Genomic DNA, 17,933 nt, shown 5'->3' on the forward strand with positions numbered 1-17,933 from the left:
TATCTATTTGCACTTTGGCGTGCTTTTGAACTGTTAGGTGGGCTGGAGCTGGGAGCGAACAACGGGAACTCACCCCGTCGTGGGGATTTGAACCGCCGACCTTCCGATCGGCAAGGCCCTAGGCTCTGTGGTTTAGACAGCGCCACATACATAAGGACAATAAATTGCATTTCTAATGCACGGAGCAATGCATAAAACTCTTAAAAGATTCTCCCAGCATCTACAACTACTTAGTTGCAGGACATTTATACCAAGGTATCCTTGGGCCGGGGCGGATGGTAGCAGCCGGGGGGGGGGAGGGATTGCACATGGGGCTGTGTTGTTCTGATTTCACAAGGCTGTGGAACACAGTGAGTTATTGAGAAGAAGGAGGCAGGTCAGTGGGGAGCTCAGCATGGTGAGGGCTCAGCGCTGGGAACGCCGGATTGGCTTCCCTACTGTACTTGCACCATTCTTAGGACCCGACTGCCTTGCCACTCCCCCTCTTGATGTGGGGCATTGGGAAGTCAGGTCAGGAGAGCAACACAGCCCCACTCGTGTGGCCCAAACCAGCCAATGATTCTGTTCCTTATGGTGCTGAGCATGTGATAATATGACTTGGCAGCTTGCTACGCAATCATATCTCAAAATCTGCCCCCTGAGATGCTTACATCATGCTTTCTAATGACAGGGGCAGCTCAGCTTGGAGATCTGTCACAGGTACATATGAGCAACAGGCTAGAACTGGTTGTAAATCAAGCGAGATATACTTAAGATTTAATTGCAGGGGAATCGACTAACAAAAAAATCATGAAACAAATACACTTCTGTCAACAATCTATTTAACTGGTTAAAATCCACAGGTATCTTTGACTCAGTGTGACTGGATAATAACAATTTTAAATGTAAAGGGGGAAAAAACCTTTTAGTAAAATCATTCAAATCTTGCCTACTTCAGAAGACGTGAAGGTAATAATAGAATACTTTTCTCCTGAACTATATTTCACTAATATGCCTACTGTCTTAAGCAATTTTTTTTAACATACTGCAGATTATAAACTGAAATTTTTCTGAAATTTAAGAATACTTGAATTAAAAAGGAGGAGGAGAAGCAGGGGTAGGAGAGAGGCAACTTCAAGAGGAGGTTTCGAAACATCTCACGGTTGTAATTATTAAAAGTCATTTCAGCTCTGATTGATGGATTAGCACAAATATGTCTTCGAAGAAAACACAAACGCTTAATGACTAAGGCTCAAAAATTCCATGATTTTTTTATTTTTTAAAAAAAATAGAAAAGGGATGCAAACAAGGCATTTTCCATCCTAAGAATATAAATGCCTGAATCTATTTCGTTTGCATTTGTTTCTCCACTTGTAATAATGATTAATGATTTTGAGTGATTAAAGGTGGTCAGAAACAAAATTACATATCTGAACTGCAGGTCCATAATGATGCAAACAGATAATTACTATCTCCGCAAATATCTAAGTGAAATTGCTTGTTTTAATGCAGGTAAGCCTGGCCTAAAAGTTGCAGGGCTGGCTCAGGAGATTTGATAAATGCAGTCATGACAGAAAACAATTTTTAATTTAGTATACCCTATAAATCTAGATAACCCATGAATATTTACAACTAATCCAGTAGCTAGAAAGAGAGAGGATGTGTGGGGGTGTCTGCATGAAGGAAGGGGGACAAAAGAAGGCTGTGACCTAAACAATTACTGCAGAAGAAAAAGAACTCTCAGCAATTTCATCTAGTTAAGCTCATTACTGAAAAATGATATACATTTGGGACACTTTTAAGAACCATTAACAAGTTCCATTTTTAATGGAAAGAATGCAAAATTTCCAACTGTTTCACAGGGAGTCTACTGAAATTTCAGAAGATGGGATGCATGCACATTTATACTAAAAACTTGAACAGGCTCCAGGAGGGGCATGGAGAGAGAGAGAGAGTCCCTAAAAATTCAAAAAGAGGTCTGCTCCTATTGCACTCTCAGCATGGATATTGTTTGGAGGGTCTTGCACATGCAAGAAGCCATAACAGGTTGTGTGCGCAATGAACCGAAATTAATGATTTGTATAAAAGAAATGTTGTTCTCATTAATTTTTAGTGTAATCTTATTAAAGATGCCACCTGTCCAGGATGAAAGTGTCCAGATTTTAATTCACTTCCCATATCTCACAGTAGTTGCACAGGACAGAGCTGGGAACCTTTTGTATCTATTAAAACGATACCACAAAAAATATGTCCTCTTTTAAAATCTTTACTACTGCCGCAATTCCATGCAGATGTACTATAGCACTTGCTGTTATGGCTTCATCTAGCATTGCCACCAAGCTGTCGCCTTTGAGTTGAGCCTCTATTATCTCATTATCCTTCAGTTCCACAGAGCTTGCTATATATCTGTATATCAGGTACACAAAATCGTAGTCTGTATTGGTCTAATTTAAATAATAATAATAATATTGGTTAATGTTTCCTGTGCCGAAGGAAGGTACTGAGCAAGTCTATATAAACCAAATGAGAAGATGGCACACTAATCAATAGAAATACTAATAGACATTAATCTAGCTCATACACTTTCAGTCAGATGGCTGATTAAATTTAAAATAAATTACATGATATCCGCCAGTCTCATTTTACACTATTAACAGTTGCAGGAGCTAAGTAATTTAGTCTCTCTTCCTTCCACACACATGGCCATCAACAGTTATCTCATAGTGGTTGACTTTAAGCGACTGTTTCTTTGATCAACTACAGACACACAGCAATTATATAAAATAATTTCTTAATAAAATATTTCTAAAGAACAGGCACTAAGAAATGGAACAGATAAGGGCTACATTTTTCACATCTGCATTTTATTGAGAGATTTAAATCATTTTCCTCCTCTTTATGGTGCCATTATTAAATAATTTCAACAATTTAATTTTTACCCTATTAAAATAATTAATGTTCTACACGAGCATGTACACCCACACACAAAAGGAATTATGTTATCTTCTAGGAGAGACAGGAAGCTGGCTTTCCCCCTCCATCAGTGCTTTCACTTGAGCACCAACAACAGCAGGATTAACACAAAGAACCAGCATCACTAGTATTAAAGATGCCTGGAGTGTAATATTTGTTCCTTTTAAGCAACAGTACAGCAAGGTAAAACAAATGCCTACCTTTCTCCATGTGCATTCTTTTAGAATCATGTCCGCCATCATGGCCAGCCAGGTCACCTTCTTTTGGACCAGGTAGGACATTCGGTGATAAGCCCATCAACATCTGGTTCATGGACAAGCCGTTCTGATGGACAGCTGCTAGCACCAAACAGATAAAACAAAAACAGAAAAGAAACATATTAGTCCTAGTAAATTTCACGATAGCTTTGTCAAACAACATAGTTTCTGCCTATTTATGAGGAAGTGACACTTCCAGGAACACCCCCAGACTAAGAACCTCCTCCTTCAGGGACAGCACAACCCCATCCAACGCGGGCCATTGACCAATTATCAGGACTCAGCCACAACACCTCTGTCTTGCCATAATGCAAGCTTCAATTCCATACCATGATACCCTGAACCACCCCACAACATTACTGCCAGTGGGCTGAAAAATAATCACCCAACACTATTTCTGAGACTGACCCTGAGGATAGGATCAGAACCACCGTAACACAGTACATCAAGTCTTTCAGCAGCATGGTCAATGATATCAAAAGTCACTGAGAGATAAAGTAAGAATAAAGGTCTCTCAATAAAGGTCATCCATAAGGGTGACCAAGCTGATTAAGTCCCATACCCAGGTCTGAACCCGAACTGAAATAGGTCAAAATAATCAGTTCCATGGGAGGAATGCTCACAGTTGTGCCACCACAAACTTCTTCAACATCTTCCCTCAAAAGGTGGCATTTGCAACTGGGCAGTAGCGGTCAAAATCACTGCCTCTTTCAAGGCAGTAAAACATAACAGAAATAAGATATAAGTGTGTATTAAAAGTTTCTTTAAAATTGTTCTAGCCCACGTTTACGCAAGTTGTGACCTGCTAAGCACACCTCTGAACATATATGGAAACCCACCAAGCACTAGATAAATCTCCTGGTTTCTTGTGGTTTACCTGGGGATGAAGAAATCGGGAGAGTATTTTCAAACACTTGGTAGCCTATACTATGACTGCTATATTTTGTTTGGCTTAGTGCAAGGGCGGAAAACCCCTTACCAGCAGCCAGATTCAGCCCACAGCCAGATTTCATCCAGCCCTCTCAGTCCCCCATCAGCTGTTCAGCAAGGAGGCAAAGGGGCTTTAATGTTGGGCAAAGTGTGAGACTGCATCACCTTCCTGTGTAAGAAGATCTGCAGCAAGAAGATCAAAGCAGAGGGCGAACTGTCTCAGCAGACGGGTGTTCCCTGAAAATATGTGAAAAGTCATCCATGCGTTTTATGCATTTTTCCAACTTCATGCATACAATTCAGGATGCAATTGCATCTTCAAGTCTGGTATTTTAAATAGCTGTAAGGAGGTTGCAGCTCTGAATTGGTATCATTTGCATCTTCTGCTGAGATGATGATGATGATTTTGCCTTTTCAGTTAGAAAAGATAATGGATGTTGACGTTTTAATAAATTTTATACAAAAAAAGAAGGCTATGAAGAAAACAGAAGGTGAAATTTAAGTGGAGTTACTGTTTAATTAAGGGACGCGGGTGGTGCTGTGGGTTAAACCACAGAGCCTAGGACTTGCCGATCAGAAGGTTGGTGGTTCGAATCCCCGCGACGGGGTGAGCTCCTGTCACTCGGTCCCTGCTCCTGCCAACTTAGCAGTTTGAAAGCACGGCAAAGTGCAAGTAGATAAATAGGTACCACTCCGGCAGGAAGGTAAACGGCGTTTCCGTGCGCTGCTCTGGTTCACCAGAAGCGGCTTAGTCATGCTGGCCACATGACCCGGAAGCTGTACGCCGGCTCCCTCGGCCAATAAAACAAGATGAACACCACAACCCCAGAGTCGGTCATGATTGGACCTAATGGTCAGGGGTCCCTTTACCTTTACCTTACTGTGAATTAAATATATTGCCTTGTCTCCGTGGGAAATAGCGCTCTCTCTCTCTCTCTCTCTCTGTGCGTGTGCGTGTGCATATTAAACCCCACCCACTAGTGGAATGAAGCCCAACAGCTTTCTACTGGGGTTATGGAAACCCCACTGGGAAATAGGTTTTCCATCTCTAGATTAGCGTATCATAAACTGGGCATGATTGATAAGTGAATGCTGATTATTTGTGAAACACTTCTATACTTCACACCTCCATGTTTAATCCCCTATGTCACCAGTTTCCATCAGTTCTGTAAATGGCAGCATCATACCACCTGATGCAGCACACTGGGGGATAGAATACCGAGAGGTAGTTTTTGTTGGCAAAATCGAAACACTTAAAGCCAGCTTGGCCATTTTAAGTGGGAAAAGAAGACACAACGTAACTTACGGATTCTGTCTGAAGAACTTTCAGTTCTGGCAGGCGAACTGGATACACTGCTGCTACGATGAGAGGATGGGTGGCTACCAGGCCTTCGGCCCTCTTCAAGGGATGGAGCAGGGGAAGGGCTGTCTGGAACTCGTTCCTGCATAACACAAAATACAAACAAAAATCCATGTAAGGCAATCTTAATTTTCAGAACCTTCATGTCTTGTAACCATTAGAACTATCAAACACAGGCAAGCTTTCTTCCATAGCCATTTCACACTCACAGACTGAACGTAATCTGAATAATGGGCATTTCGATCCTCACCCCTCAAAGAAATCGACAAGTACTGGAGATGTAATCTGTCCATGGCTGGACCACTCTAGATTAGCCTCTGTGAGGGTTACAACAAAGGCTCAAATCTAACAGCTCTTTGGGTATATGGCGTGGCAAAGTTAACTGAGCATGCTTCTAGAAAATGAAGAAGCACTCAGAATTACCTGACAGATCTGAATTTAAACTAATGCCCCCATTTATACAACCCCAATGCATGCTACACATGCAAAAAACAAGGTGCAGAGTTTTGCATGGTCTTTATCACCTCATTGTCATGTGACCAGAATCAGGCCAATGAGAGGAATTTAAGTGTATTCTACTTGTTTGCTTTCTTTGATTTTTTTAAAAACCCTACAGGAAAATTGACCACGTTAGCATAAATTATTATTTATTTTGTTTTTCACAGTGCCTTTTTGTCCAGGATCTCAACAGCTAAGTTTAGGATTACAGTGCTGATGCTTGAAGAACCCAGGCAATTTTACTGTTTGGCTTGCTGTGTTCTGAAGGGCTTCATTAAAGTGAAATCCAGTGAGCATATAAGATTTGAATAGCCTTGCATAGGAAATTAATTTATTTTAAGAGTTTAATTTGTTTATCATATTTATGTATGCCTTTATAGAACAAATTATAATATGGAGACAGCAGAAGAAATGTATAGGGCAACACAACACAATTATGACTGAAACAAAGGAGATAATGAGTTTTATTATTGTCATATAATAAGATGAACCAGAAGGAAGTCTACGAGAGAGCGCCTTGTAAACTCAGCTTATCAGTTCATTTGTGAAACACCCTTTAACCTTAGTAGAAATGCAAGTGAACTGAGCATAGGTAAGAGTCTAATTAATTTAATTCCTCAAGTCTCTTTTTCATACTCTTGCTCCATAATTCCTCCAATCAATAATATGCAATCTCTCTCAGTTTTCTGTCTTTATCAAAACAGCAAAAACTGTCATTCTTGTGGAAAAGTATGAGGAAAATGGTGGATGTAGTAAAATATTGGCTGTACATTTTTAAAAAACTGGAATAAAAAATATATATAGTAAAAAGGAAAAAATATATAATAAAAAGAAAATAGGAATAAAAATGTAGTCAATTATTTATCACACATAACTTTTGCACACATATAACAAATGGGCCTAGATACATGGACCTAGGGACCTGCATTGTGGAAAATTATGGTATCCATTAAATTCTATTTCCAGTGCTTCTGATTTCTTCCATTCCTGTGCTATTTATATTTTTAAAAATTCCTTTAGACCAAATGGTGGGGAAAGTTTTGAAAAAATCTCAAACACAATAACCTTTGACTGCTAAGCAATCCCTCTGTAAATCCCTCCAACAGATTCATCTGACTTGCTGAATTTGCTTTGGGTAGCGTTGCTACTAGATTATAACCAAGAGTTCTCTAATGAATGGCGGCTTCAATGATCTGTTTTTCCTCTGGTCCTGTAAGCCACCTGACCCCTGCCTGCTGTACAGCACAGAGTCTTGTTTACTATTGTAAGTGGGGAAGGGTGTATCAAAAGAGTTTGGCAAACTGGTAAGAAAAGCAACAAGTGCCTTACCTTTCACTTCCAAGTGATCTTAAAGACTGACTGACTGTTAGTCTAAGGCTTACAAATTATGGGATACAGGACCATGCTTGTTTGGAGCCCATTCTGGGTAGGCTGCATTTCCCTTGAAGGAAAAGTTGCATAGCTTGGGGGATACTTGTATCCAAGTCTGTTGTCGTCATGATCATCACCAACACAATCTCCTCTGCTTTTCACCACATTTGGGTCTCAAAGCGGCTTACAAAAATTAAAACATGCAATAAACGAAATTCCATAGTGCAACTTATTGGTGCTCACAGAAAGCCCTTACAGAGGGAGATCATTTGCATTGGCCAGCTCGAATTCACTGAGTGTTCTCCTGATTCTTCTGTTGTATCCAACATTTGTTGCCTTTTTAATTCAGTGCCTTTTCTGCTGCTATGTGCAGAAAGACAGAAAAAGGCACCAAAGTTAAAAAGCACCAATATTTTTATTCCAAAATTTGGAAGTTTCCCATGCCTGATCTCATATATGATGTCAGGTCATAGGTGAGCACAGCTGATGTGCACCCGGGAATTTAAGTTTAAACTAAAACACATGCATGCACACAAAGAGGGGGAGGGGATAAAAGGAAGAGGTGGAGACACAGGAACCGCTCTGAAATATCCCAGTCGAGAAGCCCATCTCCACACACATGTCCCCTGGTCACTACTTATGCTTTATGGCTTTTGAGTCACCCCCGAGGCAAACCCGATTCCCCCCACCCAGCTGACCTCCTCCACAAAGTCAGCGACTGAGAGCAAACACAAACACACATGCTGCGCGCACCAAAATAACAAACTTTCCACTGCTGCCGGTGCTGCTGCAGCACACACAAAACAGATACAGAGAAGGGTATGGATAGGCAAACTAAGGCCCAATCGCCTTCTCAATCCGGCCCGCAGAAGGTCCGGCAATCAATAAGTTTTTACATGAGTAGAATGTGTCCTTTTATTTAAAATGCATCTCTGGGTTATTTGTGGAACCTGCCTGGTGTTTTGACATTAGAATGTGTGCTTTTATTTACAATGCATCTCTGAATTCCTGTGGGGATTTCCCGTTCTTTATTTATTTTATTTTTCAAAATACAGTCCAGCCCCCCACAAGGTCTGAGGGACAGTGGACCAGCCCCCTGATGAAAAAGTTTGCTGACCCATGGCCAAGAGGGCACTGCTGTGTTCTGACTGCTTTTCCAAACACTAGGTGTCCTTCACATTGCCAGTTCAAAAAGATTCACTGAGGCTACAGACACTTTCCCCTTTTAAAAGAGACATTAGGGTGTTCCTGGGCACACCTGGCATACCTCATACCTCATACCTATGCCTCAGGTGTTGAGAAATGTGGGTGTGATTTGCCACAAACAGTCTGGTGGACCAATGTCCTCGGCCTGGCAGGGCCAGTTGCCAAATATTCCCCAATATACTGCTCTACAGTATCCATGTCAAGAAAAAATGTGAATAAGAGGACATTTGAAACACTGTGGAAAATACTTTGGGAAGCAGTGCAGAACGAAGGCAGTTACTGAACTCATAAGGATATTTTAAATTAATTCATAAGCTTCAGTAAAAAAAGAAAAAGAAATAGAAGGTCACTTGCAAAATTATAGAACTCATGGCTTACAACAAACCATAACATATTGTTTCATGCAATTTTACAGTTCTATAATTGTACAATGATTTAATAACATAGAATGTCTTGTTAATGTTTGCTTAGCTTAGCTTTCTTTTATATTTAATAGTTTTAGAAAGGCTTCCTAAAGTCAACACACACCAGTCGAATCTATGTTGGCACCTGTAACAAAATCAATGGCTCTGGTCTCCCGCAGTCTACCATTAACTACTGGAGGAGAATAAAGGTAATATATTAAACAGTACATGTCAGCTATTAAAAGCCATTTGCCAATTCTTCTGCAACTTATTTCTTTACCAGGAAAGAATGTCTTCAGGTCTCTTACGTTTTAGAAGAATCTTCTGACAATAAAGTCTCAAAAATCAACTCCTGAGCCTTGAGAAACAGTGACTCCCCAAACAAAACCAATATAGTCATTGGTGAGAAAGTATGGTGGTGTTTGGTAGGGTAATTAGCAGTGTCCCCTGGGGGGGGGGGGAGTATCTCCATTTTTTCAATGAACAAGGCTCTACGTAAGCATGCATCTCTTATTCTGCAAGCATCATTATAATGGAGGGAAAGTATTGTGGGTGATTGGGTCGGGAGCCAGTATTACACTCCTGGTCAAATCACCCACAATATTTTCACTCCAATGTTGGGTTACATAATAATAGCATGAGCCACAGGACAGACACACCTGATTAAGGCTCCCACAAACAGTGCTGAAACTGACCTTAGTCTGATACAACTCTGATATAGCTATGGTGTATAGCTCACTAGTTGGGGGTGGGGGGAGCAGCCCATGACCAGGATTTGTTGGTCTGGATCCAACCAACTGTTTATGGTTACACAAACCAATGTGTTTTCCAGTTTCTTCGTCTTGTTGTTGAGTAACTGAGCTTCCGTGTCATATGAGAAAACACATTTCAAGTTGGATGGTACATCTCCATCCGGCATGTCCTGCAGCCAAGCTGGTGCCAAACATATTGCTCCATACACACTGCCCAGACTTGCACCCCAGAGAGGTCACTTTGGTGCTGCTAACACAGCAAAAGCAATGCGAGAGGCAGCAGTTACGAGTTACCAGTCTGGGCAGCCACAACAGGCACTGTGATTCTCCAGTGGTTTGACTTCACCCCCAGAGGCATACTCCATTGTCTCTCAAGACAATGCCAACAAACAAAGTACCCAAAATGCTACCTTAAGTGGCACTTCACGTATTACATAGCAAGGAGCCCTTGCCATCGCAAGTACCTAAGCAAAATCCTGTGGTTAATTCTGACTGCCCCATTTGTATACCTAGTGTATTAACAATCACACACCTATGCCTGATGCATGCATTCCATTTTTAAGAAAACACATGCTAAACATAATGTGTGAAGCAATCCTTCCAAAATAAAACCATGTCAGGCACAGGAGGAACTTGTATATTATGTATATTACAGAAACAAACACACATCCCATTGTTTGAGGCAACTAGTTGGGATAAATTTTCTGCTGTGTAAGGGCAATGTATTCTCATTGAATATGCCTATGGAAACAGCACTCTGTCCCACCCCCAAATTTACTATATTTCAAAAATGTACAAGCCAGTCACATAAACAATGTAGAACTGTGCTAGGCATTCTTTATCTGTTCTATTACAATTTGATATGTCAATTTATATTTCATGGTTGTAGAGTAGATTTCGATATTGCTTTATGGCTGTCTTCTTGACGTAACCACAAACACTGCCATCAGCCCTGAAGTATAACGTTTATTTTAATGTGGCTTTATAGAGTTTGCACACATTTCTGTTTGAGGAAAGCTGAGGCTGCTAACAAGCTTGGCTTTCTGAAGCCATGGGCAGGTGATGAAAGGCATCTCCTGCCTAAAGCATTCTCAGGTCACAGCTGTCACACTCACTGCGATTTACTGTTGTCACAGTCTGTTGTCCCTGCTCGTTCCTGAGATCTTATTCTTCCAACTCACAGATCACAACATTCAATTACAAAAAAGGTATCTAATGCACATCTCATTTCAGAAGGGACACAGACATCAGGTGGCATGTAATATCAACCACTTGTATCCCGTTCACACAGACACCTTATTGCTCTTCCTATTTTATTCTAAACGGAGGGATTTTATTGCAACATTCATTTCATTATTTTGAAAGAGTTAAAAATATACCAGCTTCTAATCTCTGGGAAATGAAGCACTGCTTAACAGTGGAATGGCATCTGAAGCTTTACAAGTTTAAGATAACAACACAGGCTCAGGAGAACTTGGTGAATTGTGGGGAAAGGTCAAGAACAGATCTAAGCTGGCAGGGCTCTCCATATCAACTTCCCTACTGAGACAAATTAGGGACTTGTCATTTTACGAATCTCATAATCTAGCATCTGACAGAAAGAGAGAGAGAGAGATGCTTTGGACAATTTCAGTTTTCACGTGTTCCATTTTAAGTTCAGGACAAGAGCAGAATAATTCCTTTAAACTGCCGTACTGAGGATCACACATATGCTTCCCACCTGCTGCTGATGGCACAGATTGGTGCAAAACATTGGCCAAAACCAATTCCATTACATTCTGTACCTTCAAACAAATCCAGATTTTGACTGCCTTGTGGATACAATACATGCATTCTCTTTAGCTAGTCTTCAGTTCTAGAGTTTCCCTACATGCTTTCATGTTCGGGGTAAATTTTGATATTTCAAATCCAAATTAACTTTGAGAACAGGCTCAGGGTGAACAGAGAAAAACAGGATTTTTTTTTAGTTTAACTGGGTGAGATGCAATTAATATAATACCCCTATCCCCTGGGAACAGCGATCTATAAATTCCATTGATGAATTTATATAAGTCACAGCAGTCGTTCTTTTCTTAAAAAGTGTTTGGGGTACTCTCATTTTGACTCAAGAAAATCACCATTTTATAGTTCAAATTGGGAAAAATAAATACAGTAAATGGACAAAGATTCACAAAATGTTTAGGGGTAATGCATACTCCTGCGTACCCCCAAGACAAGAATTAGTAGCATCTAGTAAGGGCGTAACTTTCAGGTCACATCTAAAGAAGACCTTCCCAAGAAGGTTGCTGTGATCACAGTTCCCCTTATGGCGTAACTACTGTAACCCCATTAAATGCAGTCTTCCCCACTGCTGCTCTAAATACCTTCCTTCCCTAAGATCCCAGCTGGAGAGGAGACAAAATGAGACTGTCCAAAGTGGGTAGTGGTTGAGAGGAGGCAGAGATATAAAGGAATCCAAGCTAAAGAGCCTGAATGGCCTTGGCCACCTGCTTTCATACTATCTTGGCCTCATGGAGAAGGACAGGAAGAGAGTTTTACAAAAGGCTACAAATGAATAAAAAAATAAAATAAAATAAAGAATAAAAAGCCCACTAAATATAGCAGTCCAAAGCCCACATTCCGGTTCAGGGAAGGTAGGGCCAGCCTGGGGTGATACAGAGCTCCTCAACGTAATAAAATCAGGTTGGCACTGCCTTCCAACCAGGAAGTGGCGCTGTCCCTGAAAAAAGGCAGCCCTCTGGAAACACAGGAGGGAACAATGAAATTAACATTGGCTGCATTGTGTTTTTGTATGTGAACTAAATGAATGTCTCCAGCTAGTATGATTTGTTCCAGTCAGAGAATCTTATTTTATGATTGAGGAAACGTAGGTCTAAGAATGGAAAACAGTCAACAAAGATATCATTGCTACTCTGTTTTAAAAAAACAACAACCAAACCTGTGTCACCTTAATAACAGACGTTTCAACTCTTGAGGGAGGACTCTGCACTTGTGCTGCGGCTGCCATGTTTGCAATCGTGCTAAGGTGGTTCATCTGGCTCATTGCCATTGTCACAGATGCTGGTGGCAGGCTGACAGGAATGAGCGGGTGGGGCATCATCATAAAAGGGAGCTCCAGGCCTAAGGGGAACAAAATAAAGCAAAATAAACACATTTGTGATTTTTAAGTGCTGGGTATCACCAACATTTTTAACATGAAGCAAAGGCAAATTAATTATTCACCAAGCAACAAATTTTCATTCAATTTATTGAATGTTCACAAATGTTCTTCTAACAAGGAAACATGTTTTCAATTACTATTATTATGACTGCTCAATAAATAGCAGGAATGTGATCTGTTCAGTACTTTACACGTGTCCAAATCCAAATACCATCCAGTTCCCATAATTTAATTTCCCTACATTAGTTAAGGGTATGCTGGCTGACCAAGTGGTTGGAGAGAATTGCCAGGACCCAATACTGGTGAGTGGGCGACTTCCATAGCTTCAGAAGCTGCCCTGATGCCCACCAGAAGAACCTCCAGAGCCTAGCAGGTAAATAAAGGGTGTGGGCACAACTCTGAACACACTGAGCAGCAGATGAAGTTGGCTGCAGAATCACTTAAAGAAGAAACACATGAATGTATAATAGCACCGGAAGCAGACTAGAGAAAACTGACTCTTAAATTTATGGAAGGAATAGTATCTGCATCATGATTCACTTTTTGGAGTCCTTGGAAACTCTGTGAGGAAAGCAGGACAAAAGGTTCCAAATAAATAAATTATATTGAATGTGAGGAAGCACTGACGTGTGGACTCCTCAAACTGCAGTCATAAATGGTATGGTCCCGGCAACACAGAACCACATGATTTATCTGCATGACTAAATCAGCTCTCAAGTAGATCACAGATATGTTGAGGTAAAGTGCAATACCCAACTGACTATAATGTACATCTAAGCCTTCACTGAAAGCTCTCATCATGCAAGAAGGATGTTGTTTGTTGCTTATTATGTAACCAAGTTGAACCCTTGCTGAAATGTGTTAAATAAAATATTTGCCCCTTTTGTTACTCGTTATTTCCGAAAGTCTGATCCCATAAGAAACATCTTTTTTATTATGTTGTATGAAATCACAATTTTTGTTTGCTGGGAGGGGGTTGGTGTTGATTTTTAAGTATACGCTTTAATGTAAAATATAGGAATTTGATAAAGTCTGAATATGAACATGGAAAGATGTTAAGCCATACCATTTGGCAGAAGGTGGTTCTTTTGGAGAGGGTTAAGAGGATGATTAACTGGAATGTTATGCTGTCCAGGCATGCTGGGGTGGTTAACAGAGGCCTGCAATCCTTGGGTTGGGGGAGACTGAAGTTTCTCTCTATCCCAAGAACCATCAGTGCTTCCTGTGGGGAATGAATATAAATTATTGGGATGCAGGATAATTCCAAAATTGAAGCTTCTGAATTTGCAACCAAGGAGATCAGGTTAATTCCTTTTGCAATTGTCAAATCAGTTTTGGAAGATCCACGGGCGGAGAATTGGAAATATTTTATTTTTAACGTATATCCTAGTCTAATTCAATTTAACTTACTGGAGGTTTTTTGTTGTTGTTAATGTTATTGTATATCCTATAAAAAGTTATATAAATCTCTTTAGGTGCTGTAACTCTCCAGTGGTTTGACATTACCCTGAACGGACACTCTTTGTCTCCCAAAACAGATGGATGCCAACCAACTAACCTCCATGTAATCTATGAAAAGTTACACATGGTGGAACAATCTGTTATTTTTAATGAAAATCTTACCAACTCTTACCCCTTACCCCTTTTAACTCTTAATAAACACAACTAGAAAAGAATTTGTAGACAACAAGGAATTCAGAAGATGGTGATGGGTTTATGCCACACTTTTAAAACAACATGCATTTAAATGAGTGCCTTTAGTGGCAGCATACGTGTATTCGTGTGTGATAAACTCATTCATACATACGTTACAGTCTGCTATAGAAAGTGCTACAATAATTGCTTCAAGCCTTCTAATTATGGGAGCCTTACCATGCAAGAAATATTGCTGCTCTGATATTCAATAAACTGAAAAATATTTAGTTCTGTTTTAATTTAACTTGCACGACAATCTTGTGCATCTTAACTAAGATGACCATTCTGCTGACTTAAGTGAGAGTTAACCTTAACTAAGCGAACACAGGAGTGCAGCACTAGAGAGATAAATCAAATGAAATGTGGTACTGTTAATTGTATGTTTAGTTAAAGAAAATTACGTTCATTGTAGAGCGATATAGACTATTAAGAGAACTACTGTAAATACTTTTAAATACAGGTAGATCTCATCTTACATCGGGGTTACATTCCTAGCTACTGTGTGTATAAGCAAAATAGTGCATGCCATAATTACCCCTGGAATGGCCCCAGGTGACCATCTCTACCTGTCTGAAGTCGGTGCTGAGTGGGCCTTGCCACCCACAGAAGGTCAATAGCTCTCTGCCCCACCCCCCGCTGCCTTCCAGGATCTAGGAAGGTTGCTTAGGAGCCCTTGGGTGACCTTCCCAGAATCTGGAAAGCAAGGTGAGGGGTGCGTGCTTTAAAATCTCATTCCACAAGGTGTTTTCCTACCACAGAAAGAGCACCCTGCCTTGCTTTCCAGGCTCCCGGAAGGTTGCGCAAGAACTCCTGTGACATGTTGCATGGCCCTTCCAGTGTTTTCCCCAATTTATTCATTTTATTTTATTTTCTGCAACCCATGTAAATGTGCAATCATATACGTAGAATCGGCGTAATATGAGATCTACCTGTATGCTTTGTAATACATTCAAGGTTTGTTTGTTTTTTCCTGACAACTATTGCATTAAATTGTTAGGATCTTAGACCAAGTTTATAGACTAAATATTCATAGTTGTTTTTCCTTGGTTAGTTATCTAAATTAGGGAGCACATAAGCACCATGTTTCCTTTGCCCTCTTCAGTCTGTGTTATCATGCTTATAATATTTATAATTTTCCACTAATTATCATCTTTATTTCGACTTGCCATTTGCCTTAATCATATTCAGACAAACATAAAAATTTCCTGTGCACAAATCACAGTGAAATAAAAGTTACAATAAAATCCCAATCCAAACTACAAGCAACTCAATATTATATACTGTATTTTTTCGTCTATAAGACGCCCCCATGTATAAGACGCTCCCTATTCTGGGGGACTCCAATTTAAGAAAATGTGGGAATATGGTCCCCATATATGGCGCACTCAAATTTTGGACATTGTTTTTAGGGGAAAAAATCTAGTCTTATACACAGAAAAATACGGTATTTGCTGGTGAAACAACACCGAACCTTGTGAAGACGATCAACAATAGTACCTAAGTCTGGAGACTTAGTCTGGAGATCGGTGTGCTTGACAGGTCACCATACATACGCTCAGCTTATAAGGGGACAGCAAATGTCCCTGACCAGAGGGCACATTGTAATGGTGAAGCATTTTCCATAATTGTATTGCCATATTAGAAAAGGTTTGACCTGTTGAATTTTTCCCTGTCATACTTCTTCTAAGGGCACAAGAACCCCCCTGCTGCCACCACCAGAGTCAGCCATAAAACCAAAGCCTAGGCTGCCATCTTGTACCCACTTACCTGGAAGCAATTCCTATTAAACACGAAGAGACCTATCTCTCAGAAGACACGTATACAGTGAATTCTTAATGAATGTTTGGCTTTTAGCTCCTTCGCAGCAAGAGACATGCCTATGCCTCTGCAAAATTTTCACATTGGCTTTTGAGGGGAAGAGGGGTTCTTTAAAAGCATCCGAAATAATTGTAATTGCAGAAAATAACTTCTATTGACTACCTGACCTCAGATGAACCCAACAGAAAAGATGCATCCTGGTTGCTAGGAGGAAAGGAAGAGTAAACTATGGATATTCCAAGAACTAGAAAATTTGAGAAGAGTAGGAAAACTGTTAAGAGGGGAAAGGGAAACAGCAGTTCTTCAAGACCTTGGAGATTCTTGTTCACTGGCATCCAAAAACTCACTTGTTCATCACAGCTCTGATTTTACTCATTGGCCAAAAACACCAGCAAGTGGGAGCAGCCAGGGTGACACCTTGTTTTCACAGAAATCATTTAGAAGGGTAACTGCACAGTTTACTTCACAACTTTCTTTCTAGGAGGGCTAGACACTTCCTTTTTTTATTTGATGAAAGCTCACGGTCTGGGTGACAGCAGCCACGAAATTAAAAGATGCCTGCTTCTTGGGAGAAAAGCAATGACAAACCTAGACAGCATCTTAAAAAGTAGAGACATCACCTTTCCAACAAAGGTCCGTATAGTAAAAGCTATGGTTTTCCCAGTAGTGATGTATGGAAGTGAGAGCTGGACCATAAAGAAGGCTGATCGCCGAAAAATTTATGCTTTTGAATTCTGTTGCTGGAGGAGACTCTTCAGAGTCCCATGGACTGCAAGAAGATCAAACTGATCCATTCTGAAGGAAATCAGCCCTGAGTGCTCACTGGAAGGACAGATCCTGAAGCTGAGGCTCCAGTACTTTGGCCACCTCATGAGAAGAGAAGACTCCCTGGAAAAGACCCTGATGTTGGGAAAGATGGAGGGCACAAGAAGAAGGGAACGACAGAGGACGAGATGGTTGGATAGTGTTCGCGAAGCTACAAACATGAGTCTGACCAAACTGCGGGAGGCAGTGGAAGACAGAAGTGCCTGGCATGCTCTGGTCCATGGGGTCACGAAGAGTCAGACACGACTAAACAACAACAACACGGTCTGGGCCTAGGTGTGCCAGTGAAGGACTTACAGAGCGGGTTGCCAACGCTTGTTTTATATAAGAAGACATTTGGCTCTGGAGTCATCAGTAGTGGGGTAAGGGGAATTCAAAATGTGATATAATTTTTAATCACATAGATTCATATCAAACCAAAAAACCAAATGGATCACAGAGAAATGAAACAAACCATTCAAATTCGTTACTCATTTAAACTCAGCTTAGTATTTAAGCATTCACTTGGTAGCTCTGGTGACAAGGAATTGTACTTAAACAAGAATAAATAGTTGATGGTGGGCTAATGTACAGGCGACAACCATTTTGTTGTCCTCTCCCACCACAACCAGCACACAGTGTTCAATCTCAAAAAATGAAAATTGCTTCTGTGCAAAATGTTTGCAATTTTGTTTTGACCATAAACAGGATAGCTTTTTCCCCCCT

At 40.5% G+C, this 17,933-nt stretch overlaps 1 protein-coding gene across 8 annotated transcripts in view; it reads right to left on the reverse strand.

The window, feature by feature from the left end:
- Nucleotides 1-17,933, reverse strand: part of DACH1 (dachshund family transcription factor 1) — a 340,125-nt gene that overhangs the window by 93,474 nt on the left and 228,718 nt on the right. For 3 of the 8 annotated variants that reach the window (XM_081907306.1, XM_081907309.1, XM_081907307.1), the window contains 4 exons: nt 12,678-12,850; nt 5,446-5,581; nt 4,305-4,376; nt 3,153-3,287 (listed from right to left, as the gene is read on the reverse strand). In XM_081907306.1, coding sequence (XP_081763432.1) covers nt 3,153-3,287; nt 4,305-4,376; nt 5,446-5,581; nt 12,678-12,850 — 516 coding nt within the window. Of the gene's footprint in view, nt 1-3,152; nt 3,288-4,304; nt 4,377-5,445; nt 5,582-12,677; nt 12,851-13,956; nt 14,113-17,933 lie in introns of all 8 variants that reach the window. The other 5 variants (XM_081907303.1, XM_081907302.1, XM_081907305.1 and 2 more) reach the window with 3 other exon arrangements.

The sequence above is a fragment of the Podarcis melisellensis genome (genome assembly GCF_964234715.1).
Source record: "Podarcis melisellensis genome assembly, chromosome: 4".
NCBI classification, from domain to species: Eukaryota; Metazoa; Chordata; class Lepidosauria; order Squamata; family Lacertidae; genus Podarcis; species Podarcis melisellensis.